This window comes from Dermacentor silvarum, chromosome 6 (genome assembly GCF_013339745.2).
Source record: "Dermacentor silvarum isolate Dsil-2018 chromosome 6, BIME_Dsil_1.4, whole genome shotgun sequence".
NCBI lineage: Eukaryota > Metazoa > Arthropoda > Arachnida > Ixodida > Ixodidae > Dermacentor > Dermacentor silvarum.
In genome coordinates, this window is record NC_051159.1 from 84,112,954 (window position 1) to 84,137,006 (window position 24,053).

The following is a 24,053-nucleotide window of genomic DNA, read 5'->3' on the forward strand; positions in this document are numbered from 1 at the left end:
TGTCCTTGTTAAATTAGACTTTTATTTCTCTATGAAGTACGTAATTCTGTATACGCCCCTTGAAAATTTGATGTTGCTAAGGGTGTAATGTTGTGAATTCCACCCTCGATAAACAAGGAACTCCAAAACACCAAGTATGGTGTACATGCAAAATGAATTATATACATATTGTATATGTACATATACAATATGTATATAATTATATAATTATTGTATGTGATTGTATAATATATTATTGCATATATAATTATATGTATATAATTATATATTGTATATGTATATATACAATATGTATATATACCTCCACCAAAATGTCACTGGAAATGGTATAACTGAAAATATATTTACAAAATATATACAGCGAGCTGTAGCACTGCCAAGATGGCGGAAAGACAATCTCTTCAGTCGTCGTCTTCTTCACCCAAATGGTCAACATCATCTTTGTCCCATTGCGCGCAGTCTCGTAACAATATAAACACCCTTACTGGAATAAAGTGACTTTACAGCGTATCCACTGCATGGACCCCATTTGTACTAAATCTGAACTCGGTGCCGAATTCAGTTCTCCTAGGACATGTCTGTCTGGAATACAATGCGTATAACGTTTAATTCTATAAAAGTTAATTCTATATAAAATTATTGCAAATACCGCAGTTAAGTGATGCTCTTGAAACTTTGCCCGCGCATTTACCCATAAGATTCCCCCTAGTCCCTCCAAATGTCAACTCTACGGCACCTTTAAAGGGATACGGACGCAAAAGTTAACGGGTGGTTTTTTGCGTCGGAACAAAAGTTGAACTGTTGGAAATGGCGAGTACAACAAGCTGCTGTGAAAAAAAGAACGAGGAACATCTTTTTTTTTGCGATTTTCTAGGGAGCCTGCATGCAAGCACTGTTGCATGTAGGCTCCCTACGATTTTCTGTTGCACCTTGCCTCCAAGCGGCCGCCGGCAGAAGCTGGAATTTGACGTCATAACACCCACCCGCGCGCGCGCGCGGCCAAGGTCGGCCACAGCCGTCGCAGCGTTTCCGGGGGTGTCAGTCCCTTGCAGCGTTTGTTTAACACCTTTCGGCGATCTTCGCGCGTGGTCCGCCTTAAACATTATCTCAGTCGGCGCTTCACGCAGGTGGTGCGTCTTACATGCGCCTTCCCGCGGTCGTCGCTCGGTATTGACGCGTTCGTCGCGGCGGAAGGAAATGCCCAGCCATTGCTGTTATACAGCATCGTCGGTCGTGACACGCCGTCGCACACGTTTCCCAGAGATGAGAAGGTGCGTAAACTTTCGATACCTGTGCCATCGGTCTTCTCACGAAAACGCAAGGCAGAAATGATCAGCGGAGCGCTTGAAAAGAGGAGGCGAAAAGATGTCGGTACTGTTTTCGTTCACTTGCAGCCTTCTTGAGCAGTATGAGGGCGAGGCTGGGGCGAGATGCCCGAGGCTGGGCACGAAGGCAGTAATGTCTTTAAAAAGGTTGGCAAAACATAGTAAAACAATTAATTCAAGTCTAGCGAGCGCGAGCGGGACTCACGAAATCAGTCCTACATGGCAGCGTGGCAGGCACACACACAGCTCTGGTTCTCCGCAGGCTAAGAGCCGGAAAAACCGGTGAGAACGCCAAACATGTGCTGCCTTCTGTCTAGCGGCTGGCGAAGTGGACGTGAGAGTCTCGGAGGTACTGATACCTCACAGCAGTTGCTCACGCCGACGGCATAAACTACTATTCATTCATCGACGCAGTGCTGAAGTACCCCGCAGCTGCCTCGCCTGCGTGCGCTCTTGAAAAAACAAGTTTACAGAGGAAATGACAAATAATTCTTGCACAAGTATCTGGTGCAGAGCGAAATCTTCGCGCTACGGTTCGCGAAAACCTGACCGGCACTTCCACGGCCACCTGGTCTTCTTCGTCGCTTGACGCGGAAGGCTCGTAACCGTAAGCGGTAATATTTCTTGCCAAGTTGGAATGGTCCTCGTCTTCAGACGTGTACTCATCGCTGGTAGAAGCACCAGAACTCGAATCCATGCTCGCGATGGCGGCGTCGGCGCTTTTCGAATGACCGCGGCTGGCCGGCTATAGCTATCCGACGAGGGTATCGTGACGTCACGCCTTCCAACTCCCGCGAGTCGGGCGGCGAGGCGCGCGCTCACAAAAACGCCAAAAATCAATCAATCGGCTCAAAAATGAGCTAAGTGACTACTACTTTTCGGTGTAATCACACACTGTGAATTCATTTTCAGCATTTTCGTAAAATTTTCAGATTTTGTGTCCGCATCCCTTTAATTCAGTTCGTTCAGGACACCAGGCAAACTTGGTAGGCGATTCGTAAAACACACTCTCTCTGGGACGCTTTTATAAGTAATTTCTTACAAAGACAGTAATTAACCTACACAGTTTAAACTTTGATGGTACATCAACCACAAATTACTCCAAATGTCCACGCAAATTGAATCTTGGTGCCACGTTTAATTCTATCAGGGCAAAGAAAGTACACACTTCGTATAACGCTCCTGTAGATAATGAAGAAAAGAAAATGATCATTTAGTATTTATTTCGAAAGCCCTGATTAGCCTACAGTGTTCAAACTTTCGGTGTAGATTACATTTAACACGGCTCCCATTTTGACTGACCTAAATAAAATTGCTACCACCTTTGGTACTTCACCGGGGAACATTTGCATGTGTTTCATGTAACGCTTCTAAACAGGCATAAAACGAGTGTTCAGCAATTTTCTTTTAGCCCCTACTGTATATTAGTCCAATTTCCATAAAATACAGGCTGCCGCTGCTTCTGCTGCTGCTGCTGCTGATGATGACGATGATGATATATTCGTCCACACACTTCAATCCTTGCTCGCGCATCACCCTTATAACGCCCCCCCCCCCCCCCCCCTCTGCCTCAAAATACAAACTAGGTGTATGATCTATCTCTCCCGTGACACCAGGAAAACACGCATGCAGTCGAACGCCTTTATAACGAAGTTCTTGGGATTTCCAAAATTCTTCGTTATATACAGGTCACTTCGTTGTAAAGATCGCGCGTCGTCAAAATTTATTGTCCTTTTAAGGGTTCTTCATTGTCTGCCTTCGTTAACACTGACGTCGTTTCTGCCCTGGAAGGCTTTAAAGGCGCCGTCGGTCGTGAGTTACGATGCATGACATCATCACGTTGTCATCAACTGCGATGTAATCGTCAGCTGACTCGTGCACTGTTGTGTTACGACAAGCAGCTCACGAGTTGAGTGATTCCTCAAGCAGCTGTAACACTCGCCGACATCGTTACGCTCGTCAAGTGCGTCGCTAACGCTGCCGTTAGCGCTATCGCAGAGCGTAGCCAAGTGGCGGCTGCGGATGGCAGAGACCGTGGTGTTGGTTGTAAAGTAACAAAGCAGCCTTCAAGGCGCGTACAGTCCTTCGTTGAATCGTTGCACAGGTAAATTTGTTGTAGTAATCTTTGTTGTAGAAGTGTTCATAGTACACATTAAAGATGGGAATTCGGCTGAGACATAATCAATCCTTCGTTATACAGGTCGCTTCGTTGTAGAGGCTTTACAACGAATACCGAAGCCATTCCAGTCGGCATGTGATGAACTCGCTCTTTTGAGCGCTGGGCTCGTGCAGTTGACAGATCTTCTTTAACACTAAAGTATTCTCTGCCGGGCTGCAGCGAAAATTTGTCCCATATATGCACGCAATCACCATCACGCAACTCCGCGCGATGGCGACACTTTGGCGAGCCTCCGGAGTGCTGTTGACGATGCGTAGCAGCACAGGCCTCGCGTGCTTGCTATCGTTGTCGTTGCTTTGCCCTTCGAGAGAAGCTGTAATTAATAAAAGGCTGTGCACATTTATGTACTTGTATTTGTGAATGACTATAAATTATGAAGATGCATTTGGTTCGATCAGTAGATATACCAGCAGGCATGGAGTCGTTGCGCAATCAAGGAGTACAGGAAGCATACGTGAATATCTTGGCAGATATCTCGGACTCCACAGGTACTTTAATTATCCACGAAAATAAAAAAAGGGGAAAACACCTATCAAGAAAGGGGTCAGGCAAGGAGATACAATTTTTCTAATGTTATTCACTTCATGCTTAGAATAAGTATTCAGGCTATTGGACTGGGAAATATTGAGCGGTCATCAACGGCCAATATCTCAGCAACCTTCGGCTTGCAGATGACATTGTCCTGTTCAGCAACACTGAAGATGAATTGCAACAAGTGATTCAGGACCTAAACCGACAAAGTTTAAGAAGGGGGTTGATTATTAATATGAAGAAGACAAAGGTAATGTGGCAAGGGAAAATAATTAATGATCACCAGTCAGCCTCTAGAACCTGTGCAGGAGTACGTTTATCTTGGTCAGCTACTCATAGGAGACCCTGACCAAGAGATTGACATTTACAGAAGACTAAAAATGGGTTGAAGCGCATGTGGCATACGTTACCAAATCATGACCGAAAGCTTACCGCTGTCGTTGAAAAGAAAAATATACGCTCATTGCATTCTACCGGTACTAACATATGGGCAGAAACTTTGGCGTTAACAAAGGAGCTTGAAAACAAATTAAGAACCAGACAAAGGGCGATGGAACGAAAAATGTCAGTGTACGAGGCAACTTCAATATACAGGGAAAGAGTGGTGTGGATCAGAGAGCAAATGGGGTAACCAATCTTCTACTTCATTAAGAGAAAGAAATGAAGCTGGGTAGGTCATGCAATGCGCAGGACAGATAACCGGTGGACCATTAGCGTTACAGAATGGGTGCCAATTGAAGGGAAGTGCATTCGAGGACAACAGAAAATTAGGTGGGGTGATGAAATGAGGAAATATGCGGGCGCAACTTGGAATCACCTATAGCGCCTGCAGGGGACAAAATTATGATAATGGTGATGGTGGTGATGATGATGATGATGATTTGTGAATGTACAATAAAGCTGCCACTGCTTCTTAAAATATGCGTTTCACTTTCGTTTACGACCAACTCCTCTGAAAGAGGGATCAAGTAATTTTTATAAATATACGGTGTTCCTTATACTTTATAAATGAGGGCATATACACCCGAGTTGGAATGTTTTTGCGTTTTGTCAGGGCTAGTTAAATTTGACATCAATGGGGGTAGAGTTATTCATAGGATCGAACCACATGTAACGGCGGCGCCAAATGTGTTGTGATGCATTATGTATACCTAAACCTTTAGCGCTGAACTTAAGTGCATATTTCCTATATAAGTTTTAGTAATCTCACTGTTAATTTAAGTGCACATTTCCTCTGTAAATTTAAGTAATCTCACTGTTAATTTCGAGTTACAACAAAAAATAGCCATAGCACCCAACTTCCGTTATAGGATTCAGCATTCTTGGTTCAAACTAAAAAATAAAATAAAGCGAGAGTGGTACATGGAATTGTTTCCCGTAATTCGGTTTTAGACGAAAAAGGTCCGTGAAAGCAAAGTTACGATAGCTAAGGTGGCGATACATGCACTCCTATGCAAGGACCTTGGCGAGGTCCCTGTCACGCGTCTATACCTGCCCCCCACCCCACGCAATTTTACCTAATATAAATTATTACTCATTGCATATTCTTAGTTTTCTCAAACGCATTCGACAAAGTAAGCCATAAACTTCTCCGTCATGAGCTTCGGCAGCTAAACCTTGGTTGTAATGTTTTAAAATGGATAGAACGCTGTCTAATTAACCACTAACAATTTGTTTCTGCTAATGACCATAACTCTTATTTCAAAGTATATAGTTGGGTCTGGTGTGCCGCAAGGTTTTATCCTTCGGCCTCTTTTATTTCTTATTTATATAAACGACTTCCCTTCCCTGATTAATTCTGACATTCGTCTGTTTGCAAGTGATTGCGTTATATATACAGAGAGATTAAAATGAGGAATATATCAATAGCCTTTAGTCCGACCTTAATGTCGTAACTATTGTTGATGTAACAAGTAGTTCATGGAACTAAACACTAACAAATGTAAATTTATTCACGTGTCCCGGGAAAATACTACTTCTCCAATATACTTACTGAACAACAAACACTACGTTATGTCCTGTATCTTCATACGAGTATTTAGGGGTCCGTATTACAGCTAATCTCAATTGGACAACCCGTATCTATCACATTACTAACTATGCGAATCAAACTTCGGGTTACTTGCGCGGCAACCTTTATAATGTATCATAGATCTCTCAAGTTATTACTATACAAAACATTAATACGGTCAAAATTAGAGTATGCATGATGCATCTGCCGTATGCGATCCTAATCACATTAACCTAGTTAGTTCGATAGGACTCGTAAAATATTACTCCGCTCGTTTTATTTGTTAAAATTATGATCGAACTGCTAGTATAACCGCAATTAAAACTAACCGTGAACTTCCATCTCTTGCTTCCCGCCGTAACATATCGAGGGTAACATTATATCATAAGCTGTATCATCCTTATTCACTCCACAACGAACTTAAATCTTGACCGCAACATACAGGGCGTTTCAGCGAATACTTTCAAAAATTTCTAAACGTTGCCTGTGGCAGATAGCACAATTCTAGTTCATGAGCTGGTCTACTCGAAGAGGCGGACATTACTTGCACAATAAATTGATATATGTAATCGACAAATTAACGAAATGTCACTAATTAAGTTTTTAACTAATTACCTTATGGCCCATATTGCAATTTCCAAATTCTAGCCGTGGAGTTCGCAAGGCGGATCCACTTGGAACGAATTCTCAGGATGACGCCAGTTTCGAGATATTCCCGAAGTTTGCTGAGAAATGCATAAAAAAATGAAATTATGTGGTTTTACGTGCCAAAGAAGGTGGTGGCGTGGAGCAGAGGTAGAACACCCGACCTCAAACCTGAAGGTCATAAGTTCGAATCCTGCTCCAGTCCATTACATTTTCAGGCATGGAGTGGTGCCTGACACCGGCAAAAAATATTCCCGAGAGCTAGTGGGGCTATATACTAATTCAGGTGCAACCAAACTAGGCAAGCCTACTAAGCTTCATCAAAGTCACTCCCTCACCAGAACAGGAATTGGCCTTCCTGGTGCAGTATTCGGCCACTACCTCCCTCATGACTCCAATGATGATGACGTGCCAAAACCACGATCTGATTATGAGGCACGCCGCAGTGGGGGACTCCGGAAATTTGGACCACCTGGGGTTCTTTAACGTGCACCTAAATCCAAGTACACGGGTGTTTTCGCATTTCGCCCCCATCGAAATGCGGCCGCCGGGGCCGGGATTCGGTCCCGCGACCTCGTGCTCAGCAGCCCAACACCATATAGCCACTGAGCAACCACGGCGGGTGAGAAATGCATTGGCGTTCCAGTTACTTTCTCAAGAAAACGTCGTTTTATGCACTGAAGCACAAAAGTATATCGTTGTCTTCTGATGACATTTCAGTGCACCTGATCTTTGTTGGAGTCTTGGCCCTGCCCTGTACAGCGTCCTCGAATATGAAGACAACCAGAGGAAGCACGCGAGTTCCCCCGAGAACACTGAGTAAGCTAGTAGTGTGTGTGCACCAGCTTTTACTTTCGCCATTTTGTTTCTATCGTTACAGTATATACAGGGTCTTTCACTTAACTTTAGCGAAACCTTAACAAAAATATGCAAAGCCATGTACCTGGGCTGAACCAAGGTAATGTTGTTTGCCGTCGCTTGGACACACTCAGATTGTTTTTTGCATTTACGCTAATAAGATAATTAGTCCTAATGAATTAATCAACTTCTCAATCTTTATAGTTAGATTAAAAGTGTCAGTGAGAGGATTGTAGAGCAACATAAGAACCTTCCGATACAGCTTTCTGTTGCTCAAACTTCGCTATGACTTCGCGATGACTAACGTCTGCAACAGTCAAAAGCATTTTTGCACCACGCACACACGCACACGCACCGCACACGCACACACGCACGCACAGCACACGCACACACACACCCACACACAACACACCCACACAACACACACACCACACACACACACACACACACACACACACACCACACACACACCACACACAACACACACACGCACACACGCACACGCACACGCACACCACACACACACACACACACTGGCATTTAGAATAGCTCTCCTCTCGAGATATCTGTGCTTTACAAAGCCTGCACCGTCTCGTTTGACACACTCCGCGTACCTTGCAAGGTATCTGTATACCAAAGCTCCATCTAGAGTTCATGCCATTAAACGGGCCGAAACTTCCAAGTAGCTGTTTGGTAACACACATGTCTGCAGGCATACACATAACGTTTCTATATACTCTTATGTGTCTCGAAAATTGCGCGTCGCAGGTATTCCTTTACGTGAGCGTGACATTCCTCTAGAGGCAATGAAGTTCATTGCACCCTACATGAACACCTGGCCGACTCCTGCTGACTGCTGTGCTAACGGCGGCACCTGCGTTCACGGAGAAAACGGTGAACTATATCTTGTCACGTGTTCGAGTGCCTTCTGAAGCATATACATGTATACGTATGTATGCTTCTGCTTTGCGTGGTCGGATGACATTATTTAGACCACGGGGTTTTTCCTCCGGGATGAATGTCGGCAACTTGTGCATATAGACCTGAATTCAACGTCCGCGCCGTAAAAGCCGAGATGCACGCACATTGTTTTGGCATTTTTATTGTCGCTGGTAAGTTGGTGAACAACAGCCAGCCAATGGTCGCTTTCATCTTAATGAAGTGATGGTGCATATTGTGGAACAACACAACTGTGGAAATGTTGAGAAAGAGTGAGCACAGGAAATTGGGCGGGCAGCCGCGCTTCAAGGCCAATATATAATTTGGTTATACTTGTTTTTGACTGTATACTTCATCCTCAGCTATTAGGGCTATAACCGCACATACTGAGCCATTTCTTGCTCATAGATGGTGGTTGATGGCTTCAAAAGCCTATCATCATCATCAGCCTATTTTCATGTCCACTGCAAGACGAAGGCCTCTCCCTGCGATCTCCAGTTACCCCTGTCTTGCGCTAGCTGATTCCAACAAAAGCCTATATATAGTGCGTACATAACTGGTGTGGATCAGAGAGCAAACGGGATTAGCCGATATTCTAATTGACATTAAGGGAAAAAAATGGACCTGGACAGGCCATGTAATGCGTACGATGGATAACCGGTGGACCATTATAGTTACAGAATGGGTGCCAAGGCAAGAGAAGCGCAGTCGAGGATGGCAGAAAACTAGGTGGGATGATGAAGTTAGGAAATTTGCTGGCGCAAGTTGGAATACGCTAGCGCAAGACAGGGGGTAATTGGAGATCGCAGGGAGAGGCCTTCGTCCTGCAGTGGACATAAATATAGGCTGGTGCTGATGATGATGATATAAGTGGTGTTGGCACCGGCAATATCGGGTTTTCAGCATGCCACCAGAGGCGTTATCGAACCGGCAGCATTAGCGAACTAACGATGACGCAGGCACCACGCAGTGCCTGTGTCCCGCCGCCTTCTCGGGTCCGGCGTGCCTGGACGACGTCGACGAATGCCGGCTGCGAAGACCGTGCGGTCGCTTCAGCGTGTGCACCAACCTGTACGGATCATTCCGCTGCGACTGCATGCCCGGATTCCAGCTGCAGGCTCACCTCTGCGTCCGTGAGTATAGCAGTTATTAAAGAAAGGCTTTCTCTGCTTGCTGCTTCTTTCCCATGGTTTAACGTCCGTAATAGCGTAATAATAAATTTCCTCTATGTTGTCCTTGGTGTCAGTGCTTGTTGGCTTCTTATGATATGATTAATAAATCGGGCCTCTCGGTTCCCTTACTTCTCCTTCATATATATATATATATATATATATATATATATATATATAATTTGAGTCCTCTTTGTGGTCTTTATATTGGTAAGATCAGTTTAGAGCAGCATTTAGATTTGCCAAGTGGAAGATCTGCCATAACACTTCGCCTATTTGTCTTGAACCACTGGCACAACTTGGTAACCTTTATTTTGCTTACATATTGTATAGGGTGTCCTAGCTACGCGCAACTTTAGCCAAGCTGTTCAACAAAGAAAAAGACTGAAAAAACATGGTGCAAGGGGCGATTTTAAGACCTACCATGTTCAGTCGTCTCACCTTCAACGACCGAACACCGTAAGTCTTATAAAAAAATGTGGTTGATCCCTCTTATATAGGAATCGGTATAGAACACGAAAGTGAAACGTGTCTTCACAGAAGTAGTGTAATGTTTATTGCACATTGATATATAATGTCTATGGTGTTTTGTGGCTAAAGCGCCCTTAGGCGTTGATGCACCCACGCTGACGCCTGGTGGCACGTCTCCTCCATCACGACTACCAACGTCGATGACCATGAGCAACCGTCGTGCATATGGAAGCTGCACTACGCTGCACACGCTAGCACAACGCGAAAGACGAAGCACGTAACTGACACACTAATACAACGCACAAGACAAAGCACGTAACTGAATCGTCACCGAGTCAAATCAGCGCGTACAGCGCGTCGTAATTGCAGCCTCCGCGATCAACTTCGGAAACATTTTCAGAGCTAATTGCGGAGGCCACGCTCCGCTGTGCTGAGTACGGTGAACGCCACCTAAGTGGCGTTGGTAGTGCTTCTTGATGCCAGCGTCCCTTCGAATGCTGGCATCGAGGCGTCGTAGTGCTGAGACCACCGAAGCGTTCACTGTCGGTGCGCGTTAGTGTCATAATGCAGTACTTCTCTTTTCTGCTCGTAGGCGGCGGCACCACCCCGAGCAAGAGCGCGGGTACACGGAGGAGTGTTATATAAGGCGCGTCTGTGTAGCTCTCTGCAAATGCGTTTGTGGCGCAATGGGTTAAACGCTCGGCGATCTATCGTCGCGGACCGAGAGGTCGTGGGTTCGATTTCCAAATTTTGCATGTTTGTGGAACTTTTTCTTCTGGTTTCTTTCTTTGTATTATGTTCTGTGACGTATTTCCGTGACGGAAATACGTCAGTGAAGTCTTGGTGGACCCCGGCATAAAACACTTTCGTGTTAATATATCTTTCACTGTGTTCATCAAATCATTTTCTTCGTTGAACAGCTTTGCTAAAGTTAGCTGAGACACACATATAGTATGAAGAAGTTGCATTTAGTGAAATGATGGGTAAGTCATGAAATGAATTGGTCATTATGTGTTCGTGCATATGAATATACAGGGTGATAATTTTTAAGTTCTACGGAATTTTTAAAATGAGCCAGTTGCAGATAACATAATTCCAGTCCTTGAGCTTTATTCAAAGAGGCGGACATCACTTGCATGAGAACTCGAAACACCCATTCAACTAATTAACATAAATGCACAAATTATCTTCTGACTTATTTACTTTACGGCAATTTATTAATTGTAGCCAGTGAGCTTGCAAGGCGTATCCACTAGGGATGAATTTCCAGAATGCACAAGTTTGTAGATATGCGCCAACAAACTCGTAAAAATGCATTGTTGTACCACTTACTTTTTTTTTAACAAAACGCTCTTTTATGCATTGAAGCGCAGAAGTAACTGGAACGCCCATGTATTTCGTCCCACACTTTGGGAAATAATATCTCGAAACTGGTGTCATCCTGGAAATTCATTTCAAGGGGGTACGTCTTGCAAGCTCAATGGCTACAATTCGTAAATTTTAATATGGACCGTAAAGTATTTAGTTAGGAAGGCAATTAGTGAATTTCCTGTAATTAGTTTAATATGTGTTTCCATTTCTTGTGCTAGTAATGCCCGCCTCTTCGAATAATCCAGCTCAAGAACAATAATTATATGCTATCTGCCGCAAGCGATTCTTTAAAATTTCTTAAACACTAAAAATGATCACCCCGCGGGGTGTATGTACGTATTATAAGCTTCGCGAATTTAGTGTAAAACATTTGTTGGACCTATTGGAGCCAATGGGTCCAATTAGAAATATCGATGTATAATGGGGCTGGCTTCTTATGTTGGCTTTTTATGATATGATTAATAAATCGGGCCTCTCGGTTCCCTTACTTCTCCTTCATATATATACATACAATTTGAGTCCTCTTTGTGGTCTTTATATTGGTAAGATCAGTGGAGAGTAGCATGGGGCTCCCTATAAGAACTTATTAGGCTAACAGCTATTCGTTGTCAAAAACTTTATAGGCTGCTAGCATTCTACCGGAATTTTCACTGGGAACATCACCTGTGCACTCGCAAGTGCGCATCACAAGTGTAGCGCGTTGTGACTTACTTCCACTCAGTGCTGACCCACTCTCGGGCGTGGACGTATATCTTATCAGCAAGTACGAGGAAAGTTGTCGCCCGCGAGTCTCCTTTTTGTAGCACGCGGCCACAGAGGCGACCTAGCCGCGGCAGCATTACACGTGACGCCACGCCTGGCAGTTATCAGGCTGCAGTATGAGAGCGGCGAGGTCACCGCGACTGTGATTAAGCGCGGAGGGACCTGTAAGCGCACTGACGGCGTTCGTTTCGTTTCTTTCGTATCTTTTCGGCGTGATAAATGCGGAGGACGTTAGCGAGATGAGTGCAGGGCAGCTCTATTATGGGCTATATACTGCACATACACAGGGTGTCCCAGCTATCACGCAGCACGATTAAAAAAAAAAATAGGAACGGCGTTACGTGAAGCAAACCTATAGTGCGTATTGTTTTTAGTGCAGTGGAGTAGCCGCCGGTAATTTTTCTTTACTGAGATTTAACTAGTTAATTGTAATTAATTATATAACTCAATAAGTACTGTCCTTATTGTCAAAGTGTTGATGAGAAAAATGTAGAGCAACATGAAAAGCTCCCGATACAGCTTTCTGTTGCTCAATACGTGCTACATAAATGTGTTTTTCCGAGTGTGAAAGGAGCCCGTGAATACACGCAGAATTGCCGCGGGACTGGTCGCTCGAGCCACTTTGCGTGTATTCGCGGGCTCCTTTCACACTCGGAAAAACACATTTATGTAGCACGTATTGAGCAACAGAAAGCTGTATCGGGAGCTTTTCATGTTGCTCTACATTTTTCTCATCAACACTTTGACAATAAGGACAGTACTTATTGAGTTATATAATTAATTACAATTAACTAGTTAAATCTCAGTAAAGAAAAATTACCGGCGGCTATTCCACTGCACTAAAACCAATACGCACTATCGGTTTGCTTCACGTAACGCCGTTCCTCTTTTTTAAAATCGTGCTGCGTGATAGCTGGGACACCCTGTTTATAAACGGGCCCAATGGGCACGAACGTGTGAACCCGCATAATTGCATTATACTACTTATCCTCCTCGTAACCCTATTTTTCTCCTCTTCCTCTCCGAGCAGAGTAGCAGGCTAAATGTATGTATGTATGTATGTATGCATGTATGTATGTATGTATGTATGTATGTATGTATGTATGTATGTATGTATGTATGTATGTATGTATGTATGTATGTATGTATGTATGTATGTATGTATGTATGTATGTATGTATGTATGTATGTATGTATGTATGTTATGTATGTATGTATGTATGTATGTATTATGTATGTATGTATGTATGTATGTATGTATGTATGTATGTATGTATGTATGTATGTATGTATGTTATGTATGTATGTATGTATGTATACGTTGGATGCCACACGGCACCCGAAATGTCCTATCGGGATTGAGCCTATAAAGACCACTGTAACAACTTTCTTGTGTCCATTTGCCTGATATCATTGCATCTTGCGAAGACTAACTGTACTGAACAGATTTGTATGGCAGTGCCGAAGCGAAGCTCATTATTTGGGTGCATAATGGCGTGGGTATTTGTATATATGTTAACCTGGAGAAAAAAAAAAGCGACTGTCCAGTTTGTCTCAGCGACTTCAGCGACGTTCTTGTCAATCTCCCCTTGTCCCTAGTTTCAGGCCGGCTGCATGTTAAAACTCGCCTTGGTCCAGTGTCCACACATTCCTGGATGTATATGGGGATGTGAGCTTTAAAAAAGAAAGGGGTGGGGCTGAATCATATTACTTCGTCATTACTGACGTCGCTGGTGACCATGTTTCTCACTGAGAGTGAACATATATACTTAACCGCTTACATCTGTTAAAATCTATGATTTTGATGTTGAGGTCCGGCCCTGATGTGCAGAATGAAAAATGCCGTGCTAGGTGAGGAAACCAGGCTTCGAGTGTGTCACGTGGTATAAGCGGCGTCATAGCACTCGGCGATCGTGTTGGCACATAATATACCTATATAGAACTGACGGGAAGCATAGCGCAGATCGCGCAGCGGCTACTCAAGTCTGGCTACTGTATACAATCATTTGTTATCAAGTTGCCCAACACTTCTCAGTGTGCTTCACTTTTTAATTCTCGCCTATCATCAAGGGATCATTGCTTATGTGTGTTATGCACTCTTTAGAAAAAGGACTTAGCACTTACTACGTAGTGTCACACTGTTTGGTATCTTGGTACAACTGCAGGGAGCAACGATAGATTTAGAAACATTACCAACTAAACAAGGTAGTCACTAGTCACTGTTACTAATAGGTATCAGCTACCAATTCCGAACAAAGTTAGCACCACCTGAAACGAAACGTCTCGCCTCTGCTCCATGTATTCTACCAGTTGTGGCGTATTCCAGAGTGCACATGGGTCCGATTTATGCGTTATAGAATAAGAAACTTTGAATGCGGTGGTGCTAACTGCAGTCGAATTTGGTAGCTGATACCCATCAGTAACAGTATATACCTTTTTTAGTCAGTAATGTTCCTAACTCAATCGTTACCAAGTGCAGTTATGACAAGGTAGCAAACGGTGTGACACTAAGTAGTAACGATTATGACCTTTATTTTTAACAGCGAAGCTGTTTAAGCCAGCCGTAATTTGTGGTGCGTAGCCGTGGTAGCCATGGCAACCCGGAAGAAGAAGAGGAGGAGACCGTGTGCATGCGATATCCTCGCCAGCTCCCTGCTTTCCTGACTCCCGCCTCTCTTCTCTTCGCGGCGCGCTGAGCCAGGAGAAGAAGGGAAAAAAAATGTGGTTGATCCCTCTTATATAGGAATCGGTATAGAACACGAAAGTGAAACGTGTCTTCACAGAAGTAGTGTAATGTTTATTGCACATTGATATATAATGTCTATGGTGTTTTGTGGCTAAAGCGCCCTTAGGCGTTGATGCACCCACGCTGACGCCTGGTGGCACGTCTCCTCCATCACGACTACCAACGTCGATGACCATGAGCAACCGTCGTGCATATGGAAGCTGCACTACGCTGCACACGCTAGCACAACGCGAAAGACGAAGCACGTAACTGACACACTAATACAACGCGCAAGACAAAGCACGTAACTGAATCGTCACCGAGTCAAATCAGCGCGTACAGCGCGTCGTAATTGCAGCCTCCGCGATCAACTTCGGAAACATTTTCAGAGCTAATTGCGGAGGCCACGCTCCGCTGTGCTGAGTACGGTGAACGCCACCTAAGTGGCGTTGGTAGTGCTTCTTGATGCCAGCGTCCCTTCGAATGCTGGCATCGAGGCGTCGTAGTGCTGAGACCACCGAAGCGTTCACTGTCGGTGCGCGTTAGTGTCATAATGCAGTACTTCTCTTTTCTGCTCGTAGGCGGCGGCACCACCCCGAGCAAGAGCGCGGGTACACGGAGGAGTGTTATATAAGGCGCGTCTGTGTAGCTCTCTGCAAATGCGTTTGTGGCGCAATGGGTTAAACGCTCGGCGATCTATCGTCGCGGACCGAGAGGTCGTGGGTTCGATTTCCAAATTTTGCATGTTTGTGGAACTTTTTCTTCTGGTTTCTTTCTTTGTATTATGTTCTGTGACGTATTTCCGTGACGGAAATACGTCAGTGAAGTCTTGGTGGACCCCGGCATAAAACACTTTCATGTTAAAAAAAAAAAAGCGAAAGCTTGCACTAGGCCGCGCAAAGCTCAAGATATAGCCCCGAGAACGACCTACAGGGGCGCTACGAGCACCGCTCGCGTGACGTCACGGCACGGACTCGCGCCTGTCGTCTGCTGCCGTTCGGGCGCTGTCCGGACGCCTTCTGCAGTGTTTCCGTTTGTTCGCTGTCGTTCCCTGTGCTTGTATACTTATGACGGTCATCTCAAATACACTTTACGACGTCTTCATTCGCGCAAACTGATTCAAAGAACTTATTTCCTAGACAATTTATTTCTCAAGGGCAACGCTGCAGTCCCAGCCGAAGGAGCTCAGACCAGCCCATTGCATGTTTTTCATGCTCGTATCTAGAGTTTTCAAATTGAGGGACTAATAAAAAGCATAAATAGCACGTGACTAATAAAAGCATAAACATAGTACATAAGAATCCAGTTAGGATACCATACCTGCAGTGGTGCAACGAGCATGTCACTATGTCTGCTACATTTACCTTGATTTTAACCCATTAAAACGTGTTTGCTTATGACGAGTAGCTCATGGTATAGTATCTAATTTTCCATTTCTTCACAGAAACGCTCGGCAGTAACGCGAGGACCTGACAGTGAAGTTTAGATTCAACCAGCACCGCTTGTTCCTTTAACTGCTTCTCAAAATTAGGCCGTTCCTCACCGGTTAATTTCAAGTGGTGGTAATTTGAAGTAAAGCTAATTGAGGCTTACAGCTATTTGCAGAATACCCAAAGGAATGTGCCAATATTTATTCACTGTTCCGTGGATAGGATAGGAATAAACTTTATATGTCCAACGGTTCCGTGCTACACGTTCAACTCACTTGTGGAATTTACGGCTGCTTGTTTCTTCAGGAACGGACATCACGAATCTGTTTGGCGAACTGACACAGGCTCCTCGGCCCAAATTTTTTAGTGAATTATGCCTTTTGGACTGTATGGCTGCAGCTAGAAAGAAGCCGAAGCCTCATTTATTAGCAGTATGAGGCTTATTGAAGATGTCATTTATTCCCCTGTGGAGGTCAAAAATCAAGTGAATTAATTCATTTGAGTCTTCTCTATGAGGCGGGTATGTGAGGTTCTCTTTTATGTACTCACGAAGCGAATAGTTCCCAGTTTGCGTAGTTAGACAACGCAGGATCGAGACATGGTGAGGCAGAAGGTGTTTTAATTTTCCTCTTCAGCGCAGCCTAAGCTGAGCTGTATAACCTCGAGTATACCTTAGGCATTGCAATTGGCGCTTAAAGAACTGCTTCATGGTTTCAATTCGAAGTTGTAGTCAACTGATGGGTTTCGTGAATAATGCATGCCTCGCCATAACCACAGTCGGTAGATTTAGTTGCGTAAGGGCTGTGCCATGATGTCGATAAAGGCAACTGAGGGTCATTATGAAACATTTTCTCGCGTGCAATTGATAGGCTCTCGATCTTAACCACGAAACTGTTCTTTCAGGTGATTGCTGTTATGGTATTCGTGAAGTATAAACATACTATACGTGACGCGCCGTCGTGTTAACAACCATGAGCAATGCGTTTTCTGGGTGCCCATTGCGTGTTTGAAGAACGGTGAAAGTATTAGCAAACGTTTTCATGCAAAATCACCTAACTCTTCCTTTTACGCATTAATAAAGTAGCCATATTTGACTACAACAACTCACCATAGTAATAAGAATCATCAGAAAAGATTTGCTGTGCAGTTTCCTTCTAATACGCATTTATAATATTGACATCAAATACTAATACCAAGATTTTTCCTTCCTTGTAAAATGCAATGTCTCTCATAGCTAAGCACTAAGGGAATGTTAGGTGTTTTGCGGAGCATCATACACAACTTCGTGTGTTGAAATTGCAGACATTCTTTATACGCAAAGTTTACGAACAGACACTGCGCATATACGCATTGCAAAACCAGTAGACCGCTTCAATGCTACATAGCTTGCGATATCAACGCCGCAAATTTTCACGACTCACGGTTTTGAAGAAGAAACTGCCGTTCAGGCATGACAGTAAAAAGAAGCCGGCATATCCTTTAATAAGTACGGCTGGAGCCACCAATACCCTAAGCATGCACGAAGGGAACGAGTGCGCGCAGCAGCCGAGCGAGCGCCGTCCTGGCTGTGACGTCACTCGTAGAGGGCGCCACTCCAACTTCTCGCCGCTAATATCGAGCGGCTAGCCTCCAACGCGTTCGGCATCGGCAAGCAGCAGCGTTCTTGGCACTGTGCCAACCTTGGTTAGCCTACCTGCGTTTGTGGCATGCCAGGAACGCTGTCACTCGTAGGCGCCGACGCGTCCAGCACTAGTCACGCGAAATGTCGCCAATGCGTTCGGCGTTGGCAAACGACAGCGTTCTTGGCACTGTACCAAACTTGGTTAGCCTGCCTGCGTTTGTGGCATGCCAGGTGCGCTGTCGCTCGTAGGCGCCCACTCGTCGAGCACTAGTCACGCGAAATGTCGCGAAAGGGACGGTACCTCCGAAAATGATCGCTCGAGAATACCTTCCTACATGCGTAGTTAAGTTAAAACAAGTTCATACCTAGCAGTAGCAGCCAGTAAGCTTCGCTGTGCCTAAGCTTTGCGCGACCGAGTGCAAACTTGCCTGATTTTTTAAGAGTGTGGCAGGAAGCTGGGCTAGTTGGGTTTCTGATAACTGATGCATTTCCAGCACTTCGGAAGAAACACAAAAATTTAGAGAGTAAAAGTGAACAGGACAGCGAGGACGCTGGACTGGTTTATACTCATTCATTTTGGGGCACGACGTTTTTGCATAGGGTAAGGTACCATGCATCAACAGAACTCTTACGTCACTCTTGCGCAAATATGTAGGTGCGTCTATATGACGTATTCCTTCGCTCGCTGTTTCGCATGCACCTTGCTTGTGCGTGCACTGCAGGTGAGATGTCTTGCGAGGAAGGCCCCTGCTTGAACGGTGGCACCTGTGTCACCCGCGAAGACCTCACTGACGTCTGCTACTGCAAGATTGGATTCAGGGGCCGACTCTGCGAGATAGGTATAAGGGCGCATTCGCTAGCCGTCTGCTGCTTCTCATGCTTGGTTATTTACTGCGAAGGTTTGTTTCGTTCTCTGTCACTCACGACAAATAGTGTGCACTCCATTCTGTAAGGATAGGACTCCCACGTAGCGCGCGGATCACTTCCAACGTATCAACGTTCTGTTATCTAATAGACCAGTCAGTGAGCAATTCGCGTGGTTTAGTATATATGGGCGAGAAGCCGTGAAGGCCTCACCCTATTGACCCTTTTCGCGGAGCAGTTTGTTTTAGAGAAACGAGATGGCGCTCACGGCGGCGCGCCATACCTCTCAGCGACCGCGCACGAATACGAAACCATTACCGATTCTACCTTGCTTCTGTGCGATCAGCTGTCGGAAATGCAACTGAGTTTTCGCTAACACACTGTGCTCCAATCATGCTAGATTGAATAATGTGGATTGAAGACGTGTGCAGTAGTTGGCTACAAAAATAGTGACTGGCATGTTAAGGAATAGAATGAATCTGTGTGGCGAAGTTCGCGGACCGCTGCTGCAACTGTCCGAACGTGTTACCGGCACTTCGTGATGTACGGCTTTCCTCGAGGATACAGAAATTTGCTCATCCGCAAGCCTTGTATTGCTAACCTTCAAAGAAAGGGCTTCATCCCCAGAACGTCGGCAACAGTGAGTACCAATCGTTAAACAATGACAAAGGGAGTAGCGCCGCTTCCTGTCATAGTAAGTTTCGCGCACGTTATCTATACACATCTGTCCAAATGGCAGGAAAACTTACGCCCACTCTATCGCCGACGTATCAAGAATAAGTGAATGGACGCACACTGAATATATGCGCACTGTATACGCACAATAAATGACGGACTACACCTATGGCGCACCAATGGTCGAAGCTGAATGTTTCGTGACGGTCCACAAGAGTAAGCAAGTTACTAGCTGTAATATATATTTGCTACAAGGTATTACAATGTACAAAACAGCTACGTTTCAAGCCTTGTGCGCAGCAAGAACAAATCTATCGGATTCGGAACTGAGCACACCCGCGAGCGATTAGGCAGAAAATAATCAGATAGTGGCCGCACCGAGGAACTTCACTGAGTCAGAAACTGACAAGCCACTGCTTCAAAATATTTGCCGAATAAAGAACAAAGAGCAAAACACACTAATCCTCACTGAATTCATAATCGCAAAGCTTGGAATGCATATCTAGCCCCGCTTTTAGAAGAAGCACCATATAAACTGCCTGCGCCGTTTGGACATAGCTCAATCAGCTCCGAAAGCGCTTTTGCATGTTCTCCGAAGCTGTGATCAAAGCTTCGTGTCGTCCACCTAGTCACCGTCTACGATATCTTCGAAAACAGAGGTTTTCTAAGCCGCGCCGGCGTCATACACTTCCATTGTAAACAAGGAGGCAACGGAGGCAGTTGAGGCAAGAAATGGACGCGTCACTACGTGATCAAATATGGCAGCGCCCACGGGATCGCCGCGAAAAGGGTCAATAGCACTTACATGTGATCTCAACATGTCTCCTGATATTGCTCTTCTTTTTTTAATGCGTGAGCATTCCTAAGGTATACTTCAAGTATTTTCTGGATGCTATCTATCTATCTATCTATCTATCTATCTATCTATCTATCTATCTATCTATCTATCTATCTATCTATCTATCTATCTATCTATCTATCTATCTATCTATCTATCTATCTATCTATCTATCTATCTATCTATCTATCTATCTATCTATCTATCTATCTATCTATCTATCTATCTATCTATCTATCTATCTATCTATCTATCTATCTATCTATCCGTTTTCCCGCCTACCGGGGTCACTGGGTAGCCAGTAGTCGAATGGGTAGCGCATTGGGCTGCTGTGGTGAGTTAACTGGGTTCGAAACCAACCATCAGACCAACTTGTGTCACTGAGTATGTAGCAATGGGTACATGCGTGCCGCTCTTCAACGAACCTCTTTCACGCCGGACATGGGTCACAGTAGACGCGGAACTGGGTATAGGTACTACTGTTCAAAGAAACTAGCTCTTTGGCGCCGACTTGGAGTACTGAGTATGTGTCACTCGTACCGTGCTGGTCTCCAATGAATTTCTTTGACACCAACTTGGGTCACTGTGTATGGGCCAGTATAGGTGTGTGCCGCTATATTCAATGAACGTGTTTGACACCAACTTGGGTTACTAGGGGTGTGTTGCTGGGAATGTGCCGCTCTACAATGACGAAAAAGATCCCTTGAATTCCCGCGATGTTGGGCGGAATCAAACCCACTTCACAAGGGTTCCTCAAGGACAGCAACCCGATACATTAGCAGGCTGCGCCACAGATACACTGTGTATGTGCCGCTTTTCAATGAACGCCGTTCACGACAACGCTTTAGCGAGCTGCGCCATGAATGCGCAGGGTAAGTCTTGCTTTTAAATGAGCCTCTCGCCAACTAAGGTCACTGAATATGTGCCACTGACTGAGGCACCGGCGAGCGATGCTCCTCGTCTCGGAGGCCAGGCGCGGACTTCTCGGCAGTGCCAGTAGATGGCGCAGCATGTCCAGAAGCGCTAGAGCGGGTGCCTGGTTACCGCATGATGCTGTTCTCGGCGTTCGCACGCAGCGGCGTGCCATGCATTTCGGAGGCCACGCGCAGGCTTAATTCGCGGCGGCGGTATCTATAGGGGCCTTATTAGGGAAGCGCGAAGGAGGAGTCCCGCTGCAGCACACGCCTCATACATAACTTGTTTCGACGGTGGCAGTACGTTGTGTCGCCATATTGAGTCAATGCTAACGCATCACCGTCGACAGCCATCGTGAGATGGGTTCTGCCGCAATTTTTTTTCAAATATTTAAAGTTGGCTTCGCATGCGAAGCTTCATATTAAGTTGAGTCTGTAGAAACTTGCAAAACCGAGCGCAATATCGGGAACCATTTTTACAGTTAGTCCGATCTCGCTTCGCTTTGCCCTTTTTCCCGAATAGTCTTCGAGCCATCACTTAAATTCTCTTTTTCTCTAGGATGTACCATCATTTTCTATTTACTTTTTGTGTTGACTTCGCAGTATAGCAACTTCACACACTGAGATTGAATGTGATGTACCATCATTTTCTTTTTGTACTTTTTGTGTTGACTTCGCAGTATAGCAACTTCACACACTGAGATTGAATGTGCGGCGGTACTTCCGGTAGCAGGCGTAGTCAGAAATTCTTTCGAGAGAAGGAAGGGGGGGGGGGGGATGCATGCACTTTACCGCGGAAAGCGCCTGGTATGGGCTGTTGTTGCGCACGTCGTTTTATACTAGGTATCCCTGGTACACAGAAATTTCAAAAGAGGGGGGTGGGCGCGCTCTGTGTTCCTTCCTCCCTCCCCCCTCCTCCTGGCGACGGGAGTGATCGTAGCGATAGTGAACTGCATTGAATGACTGGAGCCGCGTTTGTGTCCTCTTTTCGAGCTAGTATTGCAATATATATATATATATATATATATATATATATATATATATATATATATATATATATATATATATATATATACTTTGTTATCTTTGCGCGATTTATTCATCATTTGTATTGTTACCCCTCCTACTGTAATGCCTTCGGACGAATGTAGGTATCGAAATAAATAAGTAAATAAACTGTTATCTTGAATTTTGCACCTATTGCCATGTATAGTGCCAGGCACGCCTGGAGGCATAGCAAATATAGCGCCAAGCACTCCCTATGAAGCGTATTTCGGCCGTATTTTCGATGCGGCGCCGTGCCGGCGAATTATATAATCACTGACCAGGTGTTTAAAGTTTGAAGTTCATTTTATTTCTGGAGCTATATCTAACCACACGGTTGGATATACATCCAACCGTGTGGTTGCCGCATTATAGGCTCTGCTCACATTCGCTGCTCGCATCAGCTGCTCGTATTAGCTACTCAGTTGACCGAGTAACGCACCGCGATTTCCAGCGGTAACAAGGTTTGAAGAAGATATCAAATGGACATGAAAGACGCTGGTCTAAAGGAGTTGTCTTTCCTGTCTGTCTTGATTTCTTCCCTATACTTATTTACCGCCGGAAATTATGCTGATCTGCAGTGTATACTTCTTAAAAGCCTCTCAACCGATCGATCAATGAATGACATGCCATCAAATCCTTGCAGCTGTGCCCGAGTGTTCGTTGGGAACCTGCCCTCGGGGCACCTTCTGCGTGAGCACCCGGCGTGGATTTCGTTGTCTTCAAAGTCTAAGGGACCTACGGCCGGGATACCAGTTGCCCTGGCAATAAACGTGCACCGCGTGTGTGCTATAGCGCCCCATAAGCGTCCGTTCCATGCTATTGTAATGCTGGTTTCCTTTGCGTGCATATCCACCGATATCATTGGTGAGCCCTTAAGTTCCGAAAAGTAGTAAACCTTATATAACCACTGCCATTTGAGTGCCTCACGTCGTCTATAGCAACAACTTGTTTAAATAAGCGGGAGAGCCGCCAATTTTTACCGTCTTCCCCCGTAGAAGCTTGCACTTTGGGACGCTATTGCCGATATCTGACAAAGCGGTGACATTGTACCGCCTTCGGCGTGGGCCTATAGGTCGTAACGGAACAGGTTATAACGTCTCTTCGCCAGGGTACGACAAATGAGTCGCCATATATACGATCGCCGTCATACTGTTGTCGCCTTACTGCTGTTGTCACACACACGCTCGCGCTACGCACGCAATATGCTCGGCTTACGCAAACATGTTGCTCCATCTAGTTACGCTTTGCAGAACCGCAAGCGATGTTGTATATCCAGATATACATGCATTCGCCTAACATATTGGTTCTCACAGTGCGTGGAGCCTTATTGGTTCTTCGTAGTTTCCATTCTTTCTTTCACTTCTTCACCATTGGCTCAAAAACCAAAAAGTCCCTACAAAACACGGCTCGTGATTTCTCTCTCCCTCATGACACACACAACACACGCACGCACGCACACACGCACGCACGCACACACACACACACACACACACACACACACACACACACACACACACACACACACACACACACACACACACACACACACACACACACACACACACACACACACACACACACACACACACACACCACACACACACACACACACACACACACACACACACACACACACACACACACCACACACACACACACACACACACACACACACACA

The 24,053-nt window shown here is 45.1% G+C and overlaps 1 protein-coding gene across 1 annotated transcript in view; it reads left to right on the forward strand.

Annotated features, from left to right (window-relative positions):
• Positions 1-23,154, forward strand: part of LOC119455089 (delta-like protein 1) — a 35,628-nt gene extending 12,474 nt beyond the window's left edge. The window contains exons 4-6 of the mRNA XM_049668958.1: positions 9,448-9,621; positions 18,760-18,876; positions 23,019-23,154. Of these exons, the coding sequence (XP_049524915.1) occupies positions 9,448-9,621; positions 18,760-18,876; positions 23,019-23,143 (416 nt within the window). The 3' untranslated portion in view covers positions 23,144-23,154. The remainder of the gene's footprint in view (positions 1-9,447; positions 9,622-18,759; positions 18,877-23,018) is intronic.
• The last annotated feature ends 899 nt before the right edge of the window (positions 23,155-24,053 follow it).